The sequence below is a fragment of the Lipotes vexillifer genome, unplaced genomic scaffold (genome assembly GCF_000442215.2).
Source record: "Lipotes vexillifer unplaced genomic scaffold, Lipotes_vexillifer_v1.1 scaffold351, whole genome shotgun sequence".
NCBI lineage: Eukaryota > Metazoa > Chordata > Mammalia > Artiodactyla > Lipotidae > Lipotes > Lipotes vexillifer.
Window position 1 is genome coordinate 1,358,512 of NW_006787659.1, and position 22,145 is coordinate 1,380,656.

Here is a 22,145-nt window from a genome sequence, read left to right on the forward strand (position 1 = left end):
TTTCCCTATCAGAATCACCAGAATAACTTGTTTCTCCAAAATATGAATACAAGTTTTTCTCTATATATAACTGTACATCTGGGAAAAAATGCTTTTTACTAGGAATCTGGGAGAATATTTTTAAATTGTAAATGAATTGAACACTGCCTGGAAGTTCTGAAAGCTGAAATACTGGTTGGTATCTGAGTGAAAGGGTAAGAAGCAATTCATACATATTAATTCACTGATTACTTGATTCCAAGGCTAAGGATTAAATTCACATAATGTTATAAAAAACATATTTGATCTTCATATGAATATTTGAATCTTACCTTGAACTTGTTCAGAACATCTCTCTCGGGCCTTTTCTCTCATTATTTTGGGGATCAAAACATCTTTTTCGACATGTCTGAGATGCTGCTCTGAAAAAAAAAAAAAGATCTTCCTTTAATATAGTAAAGTCTCAGGTAAATCTCCAGTTTAGGGGAAAAATAAGCACTCTGATCTACTTAAAATAGAAGCCTAGGCAAATATATTAAAAAGTGACTCTTCTATGACCTCATGAAATTGTGACTCTTTAGTCGCTGAAAATCATTCTAAATACTGTTTTATATACAAAAGAAAAAATGTGAGGGTGTAGGCAACATCTTTCTAAAACATTCTGCAAACTATGCTGCAACACTTTTATTTGATAACACATTCCATGTAGTCTTGGCAAAATTAAAGTCATAAAGTGTTATAATTTTTTAATTCATATAATCCACAAAAAGAGGATTTTTAGCAATACAGTACTGAGATCCAAGGATAGATGAAGAGATCCAAGATTAAGAGACCCAGTAACAAGAGTAGCTTAAGAAAGAGCTGGCAGAAGAAGAAAAAGTAGAACTCGTGTGCATAGAAAAACAAACTACAGGAGGTTTCTGTGCACTTTAAATAGAACTACCTCAGTTAGACTAACACAGCAGCCGGAGAACCTGCTCCAAACTCCCACCTGCTCCTCAAATTCCTAGAGAACCCTGAATCCAAAGGGGTAAGTATCCTCCAAATGATCAGGAATTCTGAAAGGCAAAAGGTAGATGAGATCAGATTAAAGGAGGCAATCTTATCCCCAGAGTTTTTTCCCAGGAAAAAACTGATACCAAAAGTAGGAAGCGGGCTTCCCTGGTGGCACAATGGTTGAGAGTCCGCCTGCCGATGCAGGGGACACGGGTTCATGCCCCGGATCTCCGGGAAGATCCCACGTGCCGCGGAGCGGCTGGGCCCGTGAGCCATCGCCGCTGAGCCTGCGCGTCCGGAGCCTGTGCTCCGCAAGGGGAGAGGCCACAACAGTGAGAGGCCCGCGTAACGCATAAAAGAAAAAAAAAAAGTAGGAAGCATGCTCCACGCTCTGAAGCAGCAGAAACGGGGAGAAGGAGCCATCCCTAGAGGAAACCAAAGCATTAGTGGTCGAAATACCACAGCAGGAGCCAAAGGAGGTCACTCTTCTGCTGCCTTCAGACCACATGTAAAATAAGTAAATACAGGCACTTATCCCCATAAGATCAGAAAGTCTCTCAGTATCTATCTAGTGACACTTAAGACCAGGAACCCCTAAACTTTTCCTGGTTCCCAACATCCTCTGGATGCAGCTATGAAGTGATACAGTATTTGTAGAGAGGGTAAGAGGGCATCTCAAAAAGCAAACAAAATCAGCAACAACCAAACAGCCAAGAATCACCTAAATTTGTTGAAGGACAACACAATGAAAAGGAGAACCTAACTGTAATTAATCAAGAAGTAAACAACTCCTAAGAGGGTGAAAAGAGTAAAGAAAATAAGATTTTCAAATAAATATAATATACTGAAGCAAATAAAAAGACATGAGTCCTCAGAAAGAAACAAATCATAGGTCACCTAAATGCACTTTGATGAAATATCTGAAGCTCAAAAATCCTAAAAGCTTCTAAAGGGAAAAAAAAATCACCACACAGAGGAACAAGGACCAGATTTACATCACGTTTCACAGGCAAGATGTGGATGCAAGAAGATAATGACGAAATAACATCAAAGTTCTCAGAAAGAATTACTTTATATCCAAGAATTCCAGAGCCAATTAAGAGTGAAATTAAAGATATTTTCAGATATGTAGGAACTGAAAAGTTTATCTCTTTCAACCCCACCGAAAAAGAAGTGATCTTTATCATAGTGTGACAAACCAAGCCACTAATCCAATGTGGTGATGGAAAACAAGAATCCTGTATGCACAGGGAGCCCATGGGCAGGAGTTCAGGCAGGTAGAGCAGAAGTGACTCTTCTCTGCTTCTGTGTCTGGGGCTCACCTGGGAAGACTCCAGCCACAGGCCCTGACTTCAATAGACACAAAAGCTGCGGCTGGAGGATTTACTGCCAAGAAGACTTCTTTCTTCACATATTTATCTGATATGTGGACTGGAAAGGCCAAATCACCTACACAGGGTACAGTGGGTAGATGGCCTTTTCTGAGCCTGTTGTGGAAGCCATGCAGCCTTGTTCCTGCTACCTTATGTTGATTTCAAGTCACTGGGCTCAGCCTACACTCCAGTGGAGGGAGGGCCACATCACACGGAGCCTGAGGGAGGGAAGATACCGTTGTAACCTTCTTTGTAAAATAAAATCTGCCACAAGAAGTAATAGAGAATATATTCTGATCAAATAAAATGAATCCATGATGTACAAGTGTAAATATATAAGGCATATTAGAAAACATACATTTAAATTTACATGTTAAAACTGTAGAGTACTTGAACAACATCATCAACTAACTTGACCTAACATTTATAGAACACTCAATAACAGCTGAATATTTACCAAGATAAACTATAGTCTGGGCTAGGAAACAAATCTTAATAAGTGTAAAAGAATTCAAATCATACAAAGTATGTTCCCTGACACCAGTGTATTTAAAGTAGAAATCAGTAACAAAAGGATCTCTTGATAATCTTCAAACATTTGGACACTAAATAACACACTTTAAAATAACCCATGGGTCTAGGAAGAAATGAAAAGGGAAATTAGAAAGTATTTTGAAATGAAAGAAAATATAACATCAAAATTTGTGTGACGCAGCTAAAACAGTACTGACAGAAAAATTTATAGCACTAAAAGTTTACACTGGAAAAAAAGGATGGTCTTAAATCAATGACTTAATCTTCCACTTTGAGAAATTAGAAAAAGAATAAAGAAACACAAAGCAAAGAAAAGAAATAATAAAACCTAAGCATAAATCAATGAAATAGAAACCAAAATAAACAAGCAAAATGATAGAGAAAAGCAATGAAACCAAAACTGGTTCTTTGAAAACATTATTAAAACTGATAAACCACCTTGCCAGTAAAAAAGGGAGGTCACAAAGATCAGAAATGATACACATTTTTATATAATAATAATGTATTTAAGTGATCTTTAAATGTAGGTCAATAAATTTGACAACGAAGATGAAGTGGACAAATTCCTTGAAAAACACAAATAACCAAACCTAACTCAAAAGGACATATAACCAGCAGAGCCCTATATCTATTAAGAAAATTGAATCTGTAGTTAAAAGCTTTCTCACAAAAAAATTCCAGACCCAGAGAGCCTCACTGGTGAATGTGGCCAAACATTTAAGAAAGAAATAATATCAATTCCATACGAACTCTTTCAGAAAACTGCTCTGAAGCCAGCATTACCCTGATACCAAAACCAGATAAGACATTACAAGAAAAGAAAACTACAGTCCAATATCCCATCATGAATACAGATGTAAAACTCTTTACAAAAGATGAGCAAATTGAATTCAGCAATATAAAAAAGGATAATACCTCATGACTAGGTGGGGCCTATCCCAGGATTGCAAGCTTCACTTAATATTCAAAAGTCAAGAAATGTAATTCATCGTATTAAAAAACTAAAGAAGGAAAGACACATGGTTATGACAACAAGCCACAGAAAACACATTTGACAAAAACCTAGTATCCATTCCTAATTCAAACCCTCAGTAAAGTAGGAACAGAAGGAAACTTCCTCAACAGGATAAACAGCATCTAAAGAAAAACCCACTGCTGATATCATATTTAATGGTGAAACACTGAATGTTTTCCTCCTAAAACAGGGAACAAAAGATAAAGAAGTCTCTCTTACCATTTCTATTCAGCATTATACTGGATGTTCTAGCCAGTGCAATAAGGCAAGAAAAATAAAAGGCTTCCAGATTGAAAAGAAAAAATAAAACCATAGTTACTCAAAGATCATATAATCGTCTATATGGAAAATCCAATGGAATCTACAGAAAGTTACTAGAACGAGTACATGAGTTTAGCAAGGCTTCCAGATACAAGATTAATATACAAAAATCAAATGGAAATGACATAATAAAAAGTCAGAGGACTAGAAAATAATTCAATAATAACCTTCCAATCTATAAAATAGAAAATGGCTTTTTAAAAAATGAACTGGGGCTCAGGAACCTGCAAGACAAGAAGAAAAGATCCAACATTGATTTTACCACAGTCTCAGAAAAAGAGGTAAAAAGAGGTAAAAAGAATGCAGGGCTGAAAAAATATTTGAAGAAATGACTGACACCTTTACGAACTAGTCAAAAGACAAAAACCTATCAATTCAAGAAAACAGTTAAAAACCTAAAGAAATACACACCCAGACAAATCATAATCATACTTCGGAAAATGAGAAAGAAAAATCTTCAAGGTGCAGGGCAGAAGTTGAGACAAAGATGTAGAGAACACAGGTATGGACACCAAGGGAGGAAAGCCACGGTGGGGAGGGGATGGTGGTGTGCTGAACTGGACGATTGGGGCTGACATGTATACACTGATGTGTATCAAATTGATGACTAATAAGAAACTGCTGTATAAAAAAATAAAATTCAAAAATTCAAAAAAAAAAATCTTCAAGGCATCAGAGAGAAATATAGCAGAACAAAAATTCAAAAGACAAAGGCTTTCTCTTCAGAAACCACAGAGGCCAGAAGGAAGTGTCACAGTATTTTCGAGTACTAAAAGAAAAGACCTGTCAATCAAAAATTCTATAACCAGAAAAAATGTTTTTCAGGATTGAAGATAGAATAAAGATAACTCAGAGGAAAGGAAGCTAAGGTAATTTCTTGCCAGCAGACCTGTTGTAAAAGAATGGCTAGAGGAAGTTATTCAGACAGGAAGGAAATATTAACAAAAGGAAACTCAGAACAACAGGAATGAAGAAAGGGCAACACAAAGAATAAATGTAATAAACTATTCTTTTCTTGAATTTTAAAAATTATTTTTGACAGAAGCAAAAATTATAGCATTCTCAATGTATATAGAGATAATATTAAAGATGACTACAGGATAAAGGAAAGAGGATAAAGCAACTTTGGTGGTAGTAAGATATCTACGTTTTATTTGAAAGATAAAATGTTGATGCTAGTAGACTGTGATAAACTATGTATGCATAATGTAATCTTTAGAACAACCACTTAAAAAAAACTAAGAAATAAATTCAGAAACCCTACAGATAAATCAAGTGGAATGGAGTTAACCAGACAGTAGTAACAGAAAGATAGCAGGAAAACCTTCTGACACCTGGAAATTAAATGACACACTTCTAAATAATTCATAAGTCAAAAGAGGAAGTAAAAGAATACACTGACCTGAATAAAAATGAAAGCATAACATATCAAAATTTGTAAGACAAAGCTGAAGCAATGCTTATAGGGAAATTTATAGCAATAAATGCTCATATTTAAAGTCTCAAACCAATACAGTTGACCCTTGAACAACACGGGTTTGAACTGTGAGGGTCCACTTACATGCAGATTTTTTCCAATACATGGGTACTACAATATTACACAATGGCAGTTGGTTGAATCAACCACATTTTATTAGGACAGCATTACTCAGATACCAGAAGCAAAGCAATATTTAAAAAAAAAAAAAAAAGCCCTAATATCCTTCATGAATACAGATGCAAAAATCCTCAACAAAATATTAGCAAATCAAATCTGGCAATATATAAAAAGAAAAATACACCACACCAAGTGAGCTTTATTCCAAGGATGCAAGGTTGGTTCACTATTTGAAAAACAACCAATGTGATCTATCATATTAACAGTGTGAAAAAGGAAAGCCATAAGATCACATCAATTGACGCAGAAAAAACACATAAAATTCAACACTATTCATTAAAAATGAACAAACAAAACTCAGTAAACTAGGACTAGAAAGGAACTTCTTCAATCTAACAAAGAATCTGCAAATAATCTATAGCTAACATCATACTTAATGGTAAAAGACTGAATGCTTTCCCTTTAAGAACAGGAACATGGAGTAAAACTGCAGAGAACCATACACACGAACATGCATGTATATAAAAACTGGTGAAAACTGAAAAGGTCTACTGTCTAGTTAACAGTATTGTACCAACGTCAAGTTTCCTGCTTTTGATATTTGTACTACAGTTACGTAAGATTTCACTGTTGGAGGAAGCAAGGTGAAGGGCACAAGAGACTCTACACATTAGTATTTTTTATAACTTCTGTGAGTCTGTAATTATTTCAAAATAAAAAGTTAAGGAAAAAAAACTGCTAGAAGAAATCATAGGAGAAGATCTTTATGTATTTGCAGAATATTTAGACTTGCTTACCCTCGACCATAAGAAAACAATCCAATTAGAAACGGGCAAAATATATGTATCTAACAAAGGACTTGACTCTAGAATATATTAAAAAACTCCTAATTATCAATAACAAAAATAGAAACAACCCAATAAAAAAGAGGCAAAAGGCTATAGTGGACACTTCAAAAAGAAGATACACAAAACTGTAAATATATATGTGAAAAGGTGCTCAAAATCATTAATCATTAAGAAAATGCAAATGAAACCTATGATGTCATTTCACACCCACCAGAATGACTAAAATGAAAAACAGTAATGACACCAAATGTAAGGAAGAAACATGGAGCAACTGGAACTTTCATACATGCAGGTGGGAGTGTGAGATGATAAACTTTTTTGGAAACCTGCTTGTTAAGTTATAAAGTTAAATATACAGCCAGTCTATTTTCCACTCCCTAGGTGTTCATTTACCCAAGATAAACGAAAATATATGTCCAGAAAACAACCTGTACAAGTCAGTTTATAGAAGCATTATTCATGATAGCCCCAAACTGGAAACCTAAATGTCCACTGAATACTATTTAGCACTACAAAAGGATGAACTACTGGTTTACTCAACTTGGGTGAATCTCAAAAATTATGTTGAGAAAAAGAAGCCAGGCACAAGAGTACATACCATAGGATTCAAGAACATGCAAAACTAATCTACAATGATAAAAATCAGAACAGTAGCTATCCATGGGCATTGAGATGGATATTCTCTGAGGGATGTCCTGTTTGGGGTATATGCATTTATCAAAACTCACAATCTGGGCTTCCCTGGTGGCGCAGCGGTTAAGAATCTGCCTGCTAACCCAGGGGACTCGGGTTCGAGCCCTGGTCCGGGAAGATCCCCCATGCCGCACAGCAACTAAGCCCACGTGCGCAACCACTGAAGCCTGCGCGCCTAGAGCCCGTGCTCCACCACAGCGAGAAGCCTGCGCACCGCAGCGAGGAGTAGCCCCATTCACCGCAATTAGAGAAAGCCCTCATGCAGCAATGAAGACCCAAAGCAGCCATAAATAAATAAATTTTAAAAAAACTTCACAATCTGTAATTTTCACTGTATATATCTTTTACTTCAATTGATAATATGTTAACATTAAAACATGATATGAATCTATACTCACAGGGGTGATTTTAACAAGTTAACTATCAGTAATTAAGTAGACAAGAAGTTTTATAACTTTCTCCTTCAAGATACTATTCATCTTTTGTTAGATTTATTTCTACCAGGAAAGGTATCTTTTCATAAATAATATGTAATTATTTATTGCTGGTACATAGGTTCAACTAAATTTTTTATATTGTCCTTGTAACCAATACAACCTTACTTAATTCTCATTAATTGTAATACTCTGCCAATAGATTCTCTTCCAATTTCTTTTTTTAAATAAATTTATTTATTTATTTATTTTTGGCTGCAATGGGTCTTCATTGCTGCGCACGGGCTTTATCTAGTTGCAGCAAGCAGGGGCTACTCTTCGTTGTGGTGCGTGGTCTCTAGGCACGCAGGCTTCAGCAGTTGTGGCACACAGGCTCAGTAGTTGTGGTGCACGGGCTTAGTTGCTCTGCAGCATGTGGGATCTTCCCGGACCAGGGCTCAAACCCGTTTCCCCTGCATTAGCAGGCAGATTCTTAACCACTGCGCCACCAGGGAAGTCCTCCAATTTCTATACAGACAATCATCAGGAAAGCTCTGTACCTTTCTTTTTCAATTCTATGTCTTTTAGAAGAACAGTGAGTAGTAACCAGCAGCACCTGTCTTGAGTGCTCAACTTCTGCTTAGAATTTTTGAAGTTATCCTCATGTTGAGATCTGCCTGTGACTTTACTCTCCTATCTTTGTGTTGTTTGGGTATCAAAGTCACATTATTTAAACAATACATTAGGGACTTCTTTTTGTATTCTCTGGACTCCTTTGTGTAAAAATCAAGATTATTACCAGTCCTTTGAAAGTTTGGTAGAAACCACCTGTGATGGTCAGCTTTATGGGTCAATTTGGTGAGGTGCTAGTCCCCAGGTATTCACACAAACTGTTGCTGGGAGGGTATTTTGCAGATGTGATCAACGTCTTTAATCAGTTGACTTTAGGAAGATCATCCTAGAAAATCTGAGTGGGCCTGATTCAATCAGTTGAAAAGCCTTCAGAGCGCACCTGAGATTCTCCTAAAGAATTCCACCTGCAGACCACAGCTTTGGCTCATGACCAAGAGTTCCAGAGCTGCCCTTCCTGACACCCTGCCCTACACATTTCAGACCTGCCCAACAGTCAATCACATAAGCCAATATCCTGCCACGTATATGTGTATGTGTGTGTGTGTCCCTGGTTTAGTCAGGGTTTGGGAGTATGTATGCGTGTGGGAGATAGACACAAAGAGAGTTTTAACTACTGATACAATTTTCTAAGGGCTTTCTATTTATTCTTGAGTCAGTCGCAGTTTTTAGTAAGTTTGTATTTCTCAAGGAAACTATCCATTTCATCTAAAATTTCAAAATAATGATATGAAGATGTTCACATGACTTCTTCCTCTTTACTACACCTATAACTGTATCCCAATTTTCACTACCTATGCCAGGGGGGTCAACAAACTTTTTCTGTTAAGGACCAGAGTGTAAATACTTCAAGCTTTGTAGGCTACAAACCATCTCAGTCATGTATACTCCTTTTATTTATTTATTTATTTATTTTAAACAACCCTTTGAAAATGTTACTAACCATTCACAGCCTACAGGCCTTACCAGATTCTGCCCAGGGTATACATTGCTGAACTCTGGCCTACACTATTGATCTATGCCTTCTCCTTTTCCTTAGCTTTGCCAGAGCTGCTATAAGATGAGAAAAAGAACACCAGCATACAGAAGGAACTGCAAGTATGGGTGGAGAGAAAAGGACAGATTGAGAGGGAGGCTCTGGAGGAGTGGTGGGAACTGAGGGGACTAAGGAACCAGGATGAGTCAAGGTGAGCTTCCCAGTCTTCTGGCTCCAAAAGAAATGATGTGACCACTCACTGAGACAGGGAGACAAAAGAAACCCCAGGTGGTTCAGGGTAGACAAGCTGAATTTGAAGAGCCTGTGACACATCCTGTGAGTGGAAAGCTGGTATCTATTCGGAGGGAAGACAATAAAACTGGGGCAGTCTCCACACACTTCTTTTCTCCTTGTCTACAGTGAAAACCATATTTAGGCATCAGTAATTAACAGTATTATTACTGAGCAGATTAGAAGAAATACTGTGATATGCTGATCTACTCTATATAATCAATTTCAGAATGTGATCTCTTCCTTTCACTCATACAGTTTTAATCTATACAACTCATCTATAATGTGTCCTGATGAACCCACTCTTTCTCTACACATCTTGCAGTGGTCTTAGATAAAGCACTAATTTTTTAAATTAGTTCCCTGAATAAAGACATAGCTTTGTGATACTGAACCATTTTTACCATAAGTAAATTATAATACTGATTACCTAAATTTACCTACATTATAAATTATAGGTTATAATATTCCTCCAGAAACATTTTTTAAATGACTTGCAAGAACTCCTTCTGATCATTCTTCTAAAACCTCCTATGGCAGAGAAAATTCTACAATCATACAAATATTGCTTTAGATTTTCTATACTCTTGGTGTTAAATCAGAAATAACAGACTTGAGAGTTCCCTTGGAGGTCCAATGGTTAGGACTCTGCGCTTCCACTGCAGGGGGCACAGGTTCTATCCCTGATCAAAGAACTAAGATCCTGCGTGCCATGCAGCCCAAAAACAAAACAAAACAAAACAAAAAACAAACCAGACTTAAAAATATATAATTAATTCTGATACCACTTGGTAGCACACTGATCATTAAATGTTAATTTTAATTAATTATGATTTTATACATATTTCAAAGTTTCCTTCAACACTACAAATATTATAGATATGGCACTTTTTATTCACAAAATTACAGGGTGATTCCCTCAATGTCAATATGATGCATATGTTATACATCTGCACCAAAGCCTACAAAAAAAATCAAATTTTGAGAATTTGCTACTCTACAGTCACATGAATTTATACTGAGATGAAGAATCAGGATAACACCACCAGGGAAAATTTCCAAAGCTCTAACTTCTCAACATTCTATCATCACCTGAAAGTCAATTTTCACCTTTTTCACTAGCTGACTTTGTTAGTTCAGACTTCGCTCTGGGGCTCACGTGTTCCTGCAACATGCCATCCTCAATTACAAGGCAAATGACAGCAGCACTTGTCATGAATCCACAAAAATAACAGTGACGCAACTCAGCGCATCACAGAATCTTCCACTGGAAAGAAGTGACACCACCGGAAGGGCAAGGAATGCCTTTTCAACACTGAAAATGTTCTAATTTAATTAAATTGTTATTTAGATAATGCCACTTTTTTTGTCTTTTTTGGAACCTCCTAGCTGCACTTACTTGTTCCCGCAGACATTTCCATGCTACTGTTTACTCTGGAGGAAAAATAAGAAAAATGTTTGTAGTTAATGTGCAAAACTGTTCTTATTAGCAATGGTTTCTACTTTAAGCCCCTCTTCTATACCAGCTACCAAGCGTCTCCAAATGAAGGGCCCAGGCAGATAGCATGGTGTACAATACAGCAGGACCACAGCTCTCCACTGGTACCTTTGCACTGCGTGCTTCACACCAGGAGCCCGGGAGGACTCCGGTCTCAGTGCTCAAAGACACTGATGCCCCAACCAGACTTCCCTGTGTCTGCCAGCTCGGTCATACCCACTTCTACAGCGACAATGTAATATGAAAAAGGGGTGGGTGGGCAGGGGTACGGAGACTGGGAAAACAAACACAGGGAAGATCAGTGTCCCTTTCCCACCGTCTTTCCTTCAAGCCACACTTGAATTGACAAAACAAAGAAAACCCATAGCAGGAAAGATTTTCCCCCCAACAGTCCAGCAGCCTCTGGCTATGAAACCTCAAGATGAAGGCCAGGAACACCCTTTAGTCTTCTTAAAGGCCCCTCAGGTTAAGTATTTGGATTCTGTTTTGCACAGAAAAACATGGAGACTCACAGAGGGGATATAACCCAGGCCTCTGATAAAAGGGCAGGCCCCAAATCTTCTTCCACAACCCGACCCCTCACCTGGGGCAGTGGCCTATTTCAGGGGACTTCAGCGAACAAGGTCCCATGAGCTTCCAAAGTCACGGTGAAGCCTGAAAGAACCCTTGGACAAGAAGACTGTTGGTTTCAGAAGCATCGTTTTGAACGAGCAAAATTCAAAGCTTCACATTTCTTGATCAGAAAGTAGAGCTAAATGATTCTGACCATGGAGAAAATTATTTAAAAAAAAAAAAAGCAAAAGGACTGATTTGTCAGTTGGCTGAAAAGTACCTTCACAGAGAATAAACATCAAATATCAGGTCAGTCAGTGACAACAGAATCTTTTTATAAGCTCAAACTTACAAAACCCAGAAAGCACATCAATGAAGCAGATGTGCCTATTTCTGCTCTGCTTCTGGGTCACACACCACGGACTTCCCACAATCATTGTGCTACATTTGTACTCCTCTGTCCTATCAGCTTCCACTGGTAGTAACCACCTCGTTCACACCACATGTGCCCATTTCCCCAAAGCACCTATTTCTTGGACCTCAGATTCTTCAGATTGCTAGGTGTGAAAACTTCCTCTTCCACCCACACTGCTTTAACCAAGATGAGGCCAGAAAGGGACAAGACTAAAAGTATACCAAAGCAGGAAATCGACTTATGCAAGAAGACATGCCAATTTTAGAAAAGCACTGCAATCTCCACTGTGGCCACAATGTCTTAAATGAAAAGGCTTCACATTTACTTTATTTGGTAAAACTTCAAGACTGTCTTTTGCTACAAGCACAATTTCCCATTGATACCTAATAGAAAATCAGCCGTGTTATTACAGGAAACAGAAGGAATAAATGACAGCATGCCTGGGCCTCCCAGCAACACACCCCTGATTTATTTTCCCTCCGGTGTCCGTCTGGAGCACAGTGGGCTACTTGCATCCTTGCGAACGCTCCTCAATGCCTCTGGCCACACTAGCTCTGCCAGTCCTCCTCCACCTTGTAAGAGCTCATAAAATTTAACAAAACACACGGACCACTTTGATAACACAGCAAGGGAATTATTTTTATACTGAGACCCTATTTACTTATTTCAAAGATTCAACCTTTGCTCAAATCACTCACATCTTTCTCAGGATAGCCTACAGAGCCAGTCTGAGTTCTGAGTTAAAACCAGTTCCACAACACAACTTTCTTCTTACCACCTTCACCAGATTGCCTCTGGCTAACCTTGGTTGAAGTTCAAGTTCACCTTCAGAACAAAAATTTACCAAAATGAGGATATTAAGATAAATAATTAAGATATGTGTACTGTAGAGGCTGAAAGCAAATTCTAAAGGAGTCTCAAAAATATTCTGAACTATGGTAACACTGAAAAAAGTATAAACACTCCCTAGGTAAGTTCTGCTCCTATTCCTCCCGCGGCAATCCCACAAGGCTCCACCTTAAAAATGGTACTTTTTATGCTGTGTTCTCAGTGCTTGTCTACATCTCCAAATCTACTCGGCCCACATTTTCAAGTATCTGTTAGTAATTCCCAAGTCCCACCAGCATCAGAATTCCAACTTAAAATTTCTATAGTTTAGGGCTTCCCTGGTGGCGCAGTGGTTGAGAGGCCGCCTGCTGATGCAGGGGACACGGGTTCGTGCCCCAGTCCGGGAAGATCCCAAATGCCGCAGAGCGGCTGGGCCCGTGAGCCATGGCCGCTGAGCCTGAGCGTCCGGAGCCTGTGCTCAGCAACGGGAGAGGCCACAACAGTGAGAGGCCCGCGTACCGCAAAAAAAAAAAAAAAAAAAAAAAAAATTTCTATAGTTTAAATCTTTATTCTGCTACCCCAGTGGTTATATTCTCCTTCTTAGCTTAAAAAAAAAAAAGTCAGCTTAGATTTATATAGTACACAGAAAAAGCACAATAAATATTTTCAGAAGGAAGGAAAAAGTGGTGGCAGAAGGGATCACTTTACAAACACCATCACAGGCAGGAGCAGGCGTTATGAACCTGAGGCTTACAAAGCTCAAAGCAATCTTGCATCACCACCCAGCAAATCACTAGTCAAGTCAAGCTCAAGCTCAATCTTCTGTCTTTATTTTCCATCTCCTACCTCTTATTTCCTTATCAAAGTTTACTTATTTAACATCACACTCAACTCTTGTTCTACCCAAAGTGCTCCCTGACCCCAGCACCTGAAAACGAATTCTCCACCCTCTAACCCCACGGTGTTTCATGCACAAACGCTATGGCTCTAATCACACGTGGACTTAGAACACAGCACAGCACACTACCTACAAAATCTTCTCCTGCTAGATCAATGGTTGCTACGGACTGAACTGTGTCCCCACCACCACCATTTTCATGTCGAAGCCCTAAACCCAAAATGACTGTAGCTGGAGAGGTGATTAAAGTTAAATGAGCTCATATGGGTAGGGCCCTAATCTGATAGGTGGCCTTGTAAAGGGGAAGAACCAGTAGCCAAATCGGTCTGCACCTTGACTTGGAACTCCCAGCCTCCCAAACTGCAAGAAAATAAATGTTCACTGTTTAAGCCACCAAGTCTATGGAATGTTATTATGGCAGCTCAAGCAGATTAAGACAGGGTTTGGTACCAGAAGTTTTCAATTCTGGCTGCATCTAACAACCACACCTGAGAGGGCTTTTAAAAATTGTGATGTCTGGGTCCCACCCTAGACCAGTTAAAACAGAGATGCTGGGGTAACACCCAGGCATTGGTATTTTTAAAAGCTCCCCAAATAATTCGTATATCAGATTCTAGATTAAGAACCACTGCACAGGACTTCCCTGGTAGCACAGTGGTTGGGAATCCACCTGCCAATTCAGGGGACATGGGTTCGAGCCCTGGTCTGGGAAGATCCCACATGCCACGGAGCAGCTAAGTCCATGCACCACAACTACTGAGCCTGCGCTCTAGAGCCTGCAAGCCACCACTACACTGAGCTCGTGCGCCTAGAGCCCATGCTCTAGAAGCCACCGCACCGCAACAGAGTAGCCCCCGCTCACCACAACTAGCGAAGGCCCGCATGCAGCAATGAAGACCCAACGCAGCCAAAAATTTTTAAAATAAATTAAATAAATTTTTAAAAAGAAAGAAAACGGGCGTATCATGCCAGACACCCAAAGGTTAAGGGGCATAGCCCAAGACCCCTTCCCTCACCTGGCTGCCCAGCCTAAGTGACTGGAAGATATATAAAAAAATAAAAAAAAAAACACTGCACGAAACTTAAGTATAATGAGGTCAGAGACCATGTCTCATTAACCTCCATAACTCCAACTCCCAGCATATAGTAAACATGCAATAAAACTATTTAATAAATGACACATGTATTTAAATTTTCTATATTTGATAATCATTATACTAACAAATAGTTGAAAAAATATTCATTCATTTGATATTCATTCTGTTAAACACTTATCAGGCACCTACTATGTACCAAGCAACATGCTAAGGACTGTTTATACCCTGATGTACCTTATTCTGCAGCATAAACATTTAAAACTCTGTCTTTCAATTAATCATATTTAGTTAATTAACAAATCCTTTAATCTGGAAAACCTCCCAGTAACAGTTCTTTAGCAAAAACACCATGCAGGATAGTAAACACCACGTTCTTAAAAATGTTTTCCCTCAGTCTCTTTACTTACAAATGTAAAAGTATAATGGGGGCTGGTGGGGGGAGAAGGTTAATTTGGGAATCAACGTTCTTGTTTGGGCACATTTTGTGTGGCCCACTTCTATCAAGTCTAAGGTACTTGCGTTTTTGACATCCATACACCTAGAGTTTCCTACAAATATAGCATTAACACCCCTAGAGATAAATAACCATACTAATCGAGTCAATGAAACATGAACTTTCTGTGCTGAGTCAAGAACCCCTTGAGACCAGCTGGAAGTATTTAAAAACATACAAGTTTAAGGCTTGAAGCAGCCTCAACTTCTGATACATCTTACTCTCCCTGCCCCTCATCCTCAAATCTCAGATTATGCCATTCAGAATTCTTAAAGGACCTGAGGTTACTGGCAAAGTCTGAAACAAGTCAGTCCTACTCATTCCCAAATTGAATTCGGTGCTAAATGCATAACAGTACAGTGCCTCCTGGGGCTGGCGGAGAATGTCTTGCAGTCTAGGTGTAATTAACTGGCCTATCCTTTCTAATCATCCTTTCGCTAATATAAAGATATGGAACCATATGAAAGACATGTACTGGTCACCACGCAAGGAAATATTCCCATTTTCACATCAGATTTTTCTTCATCTTTCAAGTTATGTGATACATATAGACATACCCCATCTATAGGTTTCATTCCATTTCTCAAGGAAAAAACTCTAGATTAGAATGAAAGAAACTCCATACCCAGGTTATTTGATATTTTGGTGGTTTCTTAAATTCCAAATATTAAAAAAAAAAATTTGCAAAACACTGGAGGGTGGTGACCATCAGAGAAAGCATCCTCTGAAATTAATTTTTTTAAAAAATGAACAAGACTTAGACAGGTGTGGGGGTGGGGCAGAAAGGGAAAAATTCCAAAAAGAAGGAACAGCATGTCAAATGGCCTAGATGAAAAACAAAACCAGAAACAATTTGGCGTATGTTAGGTATATTTAAACTTTTTTACCACAACCCCGAGATACTTTACACCTGGACGCAGTACACACATCTATGTGTATTTACGTATGTGTGCAAGGGTACCCCTTCCTACCTGACCTGCCTACCTGATCCAAGCTCTCACTACCCAAACTAAGGTTCCTAACAGACTCACATAAGTTATTTTTAGGATGGGGCTGGTGTCCCTCCCGTGGCGGGGAACACAGGTGCCTCCTGGAGGAGAGAACCTGAAGCATCACACCTGCAACCTTCCCAGCACCGCCCTGGGGCATGGGAGCACTTGGCGGTTTTCCTTCTCGGAGTCCCCTTTCCCTACCCCTGCAGTAAGCCTGGGCTGACAGGCATCACAAAGCCCAGCTCCCTTGCCTCCAAAGCAGGACAAGCCCTGCAGCACACCCTTACTCAGCCTCCTCCCCTCCTGCTCCTGTTCCCCTCCCTCCCTGGCAGGTTTCTCCTAAGAACACTCCATGAATAAATCACCTGCACATAAAACACCCAAGTGGTGCCCAAGTGCCCGAAGCTCGTTCCTCAATATCGTGCCCAAGTAAAGGAACCACGGCTTGTCTGAGAAATGAGTAAGTCTATGGCTGGGCCAGGGGAGGCCCTACAGGAGCCAGAGATATCTTGTGTGAGAAAAAAAAGTAAATGCTCAGAAAATGATGGGAGCACATCCCAAGGACCCAGAAGCTGGTTTGAACGAACTCTCACTGGCCAAATCTGAGAAAACGTGAGTACCAAAATAATTACACACAGTAACAAATGATGAACCATGGAGAAGACAGAAATTCATGAGTCCACACCAGTAACAAATCTGTAAGTTTCCTGTCTCCAGCAAAATGTCAACAACCATCTAATAAATATGGAGAGAGCACTGGAGGTAGAAAACCATCATTCTGTAACCATCATAGGAAAGACTGAATCAGGCAAAAATCATCAATGGAGGCTCAATCAAAGGGAGATTTTTGATGAGGAATGAACATCTGCATGGTCTTCAACGGTCTCCCCACAGATTACTTATTAATTACAAGAGAGGAAAAAACATAGCAAAGAAATGGCACAAGACCTTGGCTGGGTCGTCAAAATTACAACCACCCATGAGGGACGGACCTCCCATGCCTCCAGGTGTGATGCCCCGATGCAGATGGTTCAGCTGAGATCTCGCTTGGGATCTGAATAAAAGTCAGATCAACACACAATGAAGGAAAGTTCTACCTGTCACTCTCTTGCACTTGCAGTGTCTTCCTGTTACTCTTGGATAAAATTCAAACTCCACCAATGGGTTTAGGAGACATTTCATGATCACACTCCAAACCCCACAGGGCCTCCAAAAACATCCCTCTCTGACTTCAATGCTTCTCTCTTTTCTGTGCTCTCTGCTAACGCCAGCGTTTTTAAATTTCAGAGAACAGAGGACTTCCCTGGCAGTCCAGTGATTAAGAATCCGCCTTCCAATGCAGGGGACTCGGGTTAGATCCCTGGTCAGGCAACTAAGCTCGTGGGCCACAACTACTGAGCCCATGTGCTCTAGAGCCTGCTCGCCTCAATGAAAGATCCCGCATGCCGCAACGAAGATCCCACGTGCCGAAATAAATAAATTTTAAAAATAAATAAATAAATTTCAGAGAACAATTTCAGGTTGTTAATCGAATGAGACAAAAGCAATATATTTTCTAGTGCAAACATGATTTGAGCTTAGCAATACATAAAATGTGGGAAGTCAGATTTTTAGCTCTCAACTTGAATATAATTTGTGTGTAACCAGATACTGTGAAAACACAGAAGCAATAAAATAAAAAATTTTCTAATCAACTACATTATAGTATTTTTCCATATTAATCACACAATGCTCAGGAAAAAAAAAAGATTCTCCCAACTGTTTAGATGTCTAACTTGAAAAGCAGAATCTTCCAGTGACTGAGGGTGCTGGTATACCTAAAGCTCATCTACCTCCATCTCCTTGGGAACCACTAAAAGAACCCATGCAACCTAAGTATTCCAATAGCCGCCATAATACCATCCTCCCAAGATACACACATCTTACTCATGGATTCCCCTTATTCTTCCCCACATTCTTCCCCTTATTAGACTTCTGGAAGAAAAAACCCATGAAGGGAGACACACGCACACACTTAAGGGAACTTCTCTCCTGCTGCCCCCACTGTGAATCCACCCTAATAGACGGGGCAGGGAAACTTCCTACCCTGCTCAAAGAGGAAAAGGCAGAAGAAAAACAGAGGAGAAGGCAATCTCTTCCAGTTGTTAGAAAATGTAAGAAATCAAACTTCTCAGGCCCAGGTTCCTGTGAGTTGTCATCTGGGAATATAATCATGTCAGATGATTTCTCTGGACTCTGGAAGCAGCAAAGGCTTAACTGGGTGTCCTTTCAGGACAGCACTGGGCTGGACTTCCCATGACTGGACTATTTTACAACTTGTTAGGGGCAGAGTTTAAATTCTAGAACTCTGTCCAACAGAGATAGAAATAATATCTGACCAGTGGGAAAGATAACGCCCAAAATGACAGTTTATGGCCCTATTAAATTAACCAGCTTTTATCTAAGCCTATCTATGACATATTCTAGTATCCACCTTCTCAATGCTTTCTGGAGTGTTTTTTACATTTTACTGGTTCCCTTACTAATTACTGAGTTGAAGAAAATCTTCAACACATATTCACTTTGTATTAGCATAAGTAATCATTTTACCTTTCTGGAAATTCTACTTCAACAAGCACCACTTGTAACACCCTTTCTATAGGTGATCAATAAACAACTCTAAAATTTCAATCACCTAAGTTTGACTGGATTTTTAAAATAAATACAATACTTGCAGAAAGAGTTATAAATTGGTTAAGTTATAACTTGGAATAAGGCTAACTGCTTAAATCCTTTCATAGGAGAATGAACTATACTGTATATTTCTTGAATCATTACTATGTGATCAAAGGTCCTGTTTACAGCTACAGATGTAGGGAGAACTTCCCTAGGAGCAGGGAGATTAGGCTGATAAGAAAACAAAGCTGAAGATCAAGTCAATAAACCTGGGAGAGAGCTGTGTTTCTCCTCTGCATGTTAGAACTGCCCGTGGACTATTTTAAACTGCCAGAGGCTTGGGCAAAGTAATTCTGAACATCTGCAAGTGCAAACAGCAACTAGTATTTTTAAAAAATTTCTCTCTCCCTCACACTTTCCCTGGGTGTTTTGGACTCTCCTCCAGCTCTCTCTTTGCACTCAAATAGTAAGAGAAAATAGGGAACGTAATTATGGCTGATAAGCTTCCAAAGAGTGCTGGTATTGCCTCTACATTCACAGAAAGGAAAATTGCTTAAATAAAACTACATGTACGTATGCAACCTGCATTTCATTGTTGGGTTCAGAATTTCTTGAGAAAAATGAACAGTTCGTTAAAATGGCAGTTAGTTAAAAGCCGCTGCCAAATGAAAATCAAACTTGTATGAAGATTTTTTTGAAACCTAACATAAACCAATGAGAAAACAGATTTTGCTATATAAGCTTCATTTGGCATATCTACTCATCTCAGAAACATACCCCTGTGTACTGTAAGAAGAGGAATATCAAAATATGAATCTATGTTTCAACCTATGAACCAAACAAAAATTAAGTTTAAAAGAAAAAAAGCTGACAATACATTTGTATCCTGATATTTAAACAAAGAAGTATTTAAAAAATCGTCCTACTTGCTGAGTCCACTTTCTTACTTTCCATTCCAATCTTGTTTCCATGTCTTCTTTCATCTGAATTTCCAATGAGCATCATGTTGTTAGACTGGACCATCACTAGCCACCCAGCTGAAGTCAAGAGCCTAGGAATTACTCTTCATGCCTCCCTTTCGCTCACCACTCTTATTCAATTCAACAGCAAGTCCTGTCAATTTCTCCTCCAAAACATCTTCCGAAGCTTTGTCTTTCTTTCCATGTCTTCCTAATACCAGCCCAGGCCAATACATACCAACATATCTGGCCTGGACTGCTGCTACCATCTTAACCTTCCTCTCTGGGCCCTCTACAATGCTACCACTGCTACCAGGGTAGTAAAGGCATAACGTATCATATTATGTCACTGCCCTCTTTAAAACCTTCCACACATTTTTGATAACATCAGGAAAAGTCCAAATGCTTACTTATCACCGCTCAAGCCCTGCAGCATCCAGGTTCTGCCTACCTTCCCAGCATCCTTCCTGACAGATCTCCTCCACACTCGGGCCCTCACTCCAATCAAATCGTTTAAGCACTTGCACCTTGGAGCGCCTTAGCATACTGGTTCCTTACCTCTTTACAGGACTGCTTTCTCTGGTCCTTCAGATGCCAATTCACATGACACTTCCTCCTAGTGCTCTTCACTGACCCTTCCACCTAAAGTGGTCCGCGCTTTACCATCTACCTCTGTCACCGCTTATTTTCTTCACGTTTACCACAATCTGTAAAAGTGTGTACGGGGAGAGGGGTGCTGCCTTCTTTCTTCCACCACTGGAACACAAGATCTAGACAGAGCAGGGACTTTCTGTCCTATACACTAGTTTCCTAGGGCCTAGAACATGACACGACACACTGAGGTGGCAACAAGTATCTGTTTACTCCATAAGGACTCAAGCGGCAGCACGGCCGGCAGCACGGCCTGCAGCCCGGGCTGGACGTGGGATTCTGAGTCGCACCCGGACTCGGCTCCCCCAGCCACAAGACTTGTCAGCCACACGTCTACTCCCTTCTCCCTGAGTCACCAAAGGGGCTAAAGCCAATCAGCACTCCCCCCAGACCCGCAACTCTGCGAGCAACCTCCGCGCCGGGTACCGCAGGGGACCCCTGAGGACGGCGTCGGAGGCAGGCACTGATGCCGCGCAGCACCAGGAAGGCGCGCCGAAGTCAAGAGGACGGGACCGGGAGTCCGGGGACACTTTCCAGAGAAACGGGCCCTCGCCCCTGACCGGTGTGTTCAAGTCGGACCACAGATACTTAAAGGAGCCTGTGCCCCAAACTGTGCAAAGAGCATGATGACATGGAGGCAGGCGCTAGGGGGGAAACGTCCGCAAGCCACAGTCGGACCGCCATCCCCGAACCCTCGCGCCGATGGCCGGCGGGCCGGGCGCCAGGGACGCGGGAGGGCGGGGCGGCCTCGGCGCCGCGCCACCTCCAGCCCGCCCCCCGGCCCACCCCCCACGCTCGCCGCACGCCCCCGAGACTCAGCAACCCCCGCCTCCCGCCCCGTACCTGTGGGGTCGAGGGCCATGTCCGTGCGCGGGAGGTGGCAGCCGCGTGGCCGCCCGCACAGGTGGGGCGGGGCTAGGCCCCACGTGAGATGGGGTGGGCGGCACGCGGGGTCAGGAGGAGGAGCGTGGGGCCCTACGCAAAACTGGGCGGCCCCTACCCCTCTGACTTCCTGGTCGCGACTTCCGCCGCCCACTGCGCCTGCGCACTCCTAACCCCGCACTCAACCCCGTGACCCGAGTGAGAGGACTTGTTGGAGGCAAGGACCGGGGAGGGGGGCGTTGCTGCGCGCCCGGGGTCGGGGGTGGGGGCCGCCTGGACCGCGCAGGCGCGCTGGGGGCCAAAGGGAGCGCCTGCTGGCCCATCCTGTAAGTAGCGTGCCTGGGGGATGCGCGTCCCGGGGCGACTCGGTTCAAGTCCAAGCCTCTCCCTGCACTCCCGCCTTCGAACCAAAGGAAACAGACTGCTCCTTTGTTTTTTCTTCGTTAACGTTCATTCATTCATAAGTGTCTATTTCATGCCTGCCAGGTTCCAGCCACGGTTCTGAATACTAGAGTGAAATAAATGGATAAAAATAAGGTCCTTAAGTCCCGAGGCGCAC

The 22,145-nt window shown here is 40.9% G+C and overlaps 1 protein-coding gene across 1 annotated transcript in view; it reads right to left on the minus strand.

The window, feature by feature from the left end:
- LOC103070118 (COX assembly mitochondrial protein homolog) overlaps nucleotides 1-20,322 on the minus strand; it is a 75,828-nt gene extending 55,506 nt beyond the window's left edge. The window contains exons 1-2 of the mRNA XM_007460463.1: nucleotides 20,157-20,322; nucleotides 312-401 (exon numbers count right to left, since the gene is read on the minus strand). Of these exons, the coding sequence (XP_007460525.1) occupies nucleotides 312-401; nucleotides 20,157-20,322 (256 nt within the window). The remainder of the gene's footprint in view (nucleotides 1-311; nucleotides 402-20,156) is intronic.
- Between the last annotated feature and the right edge of the window lie 1,823 nt (nucleotides 20,323-22,145).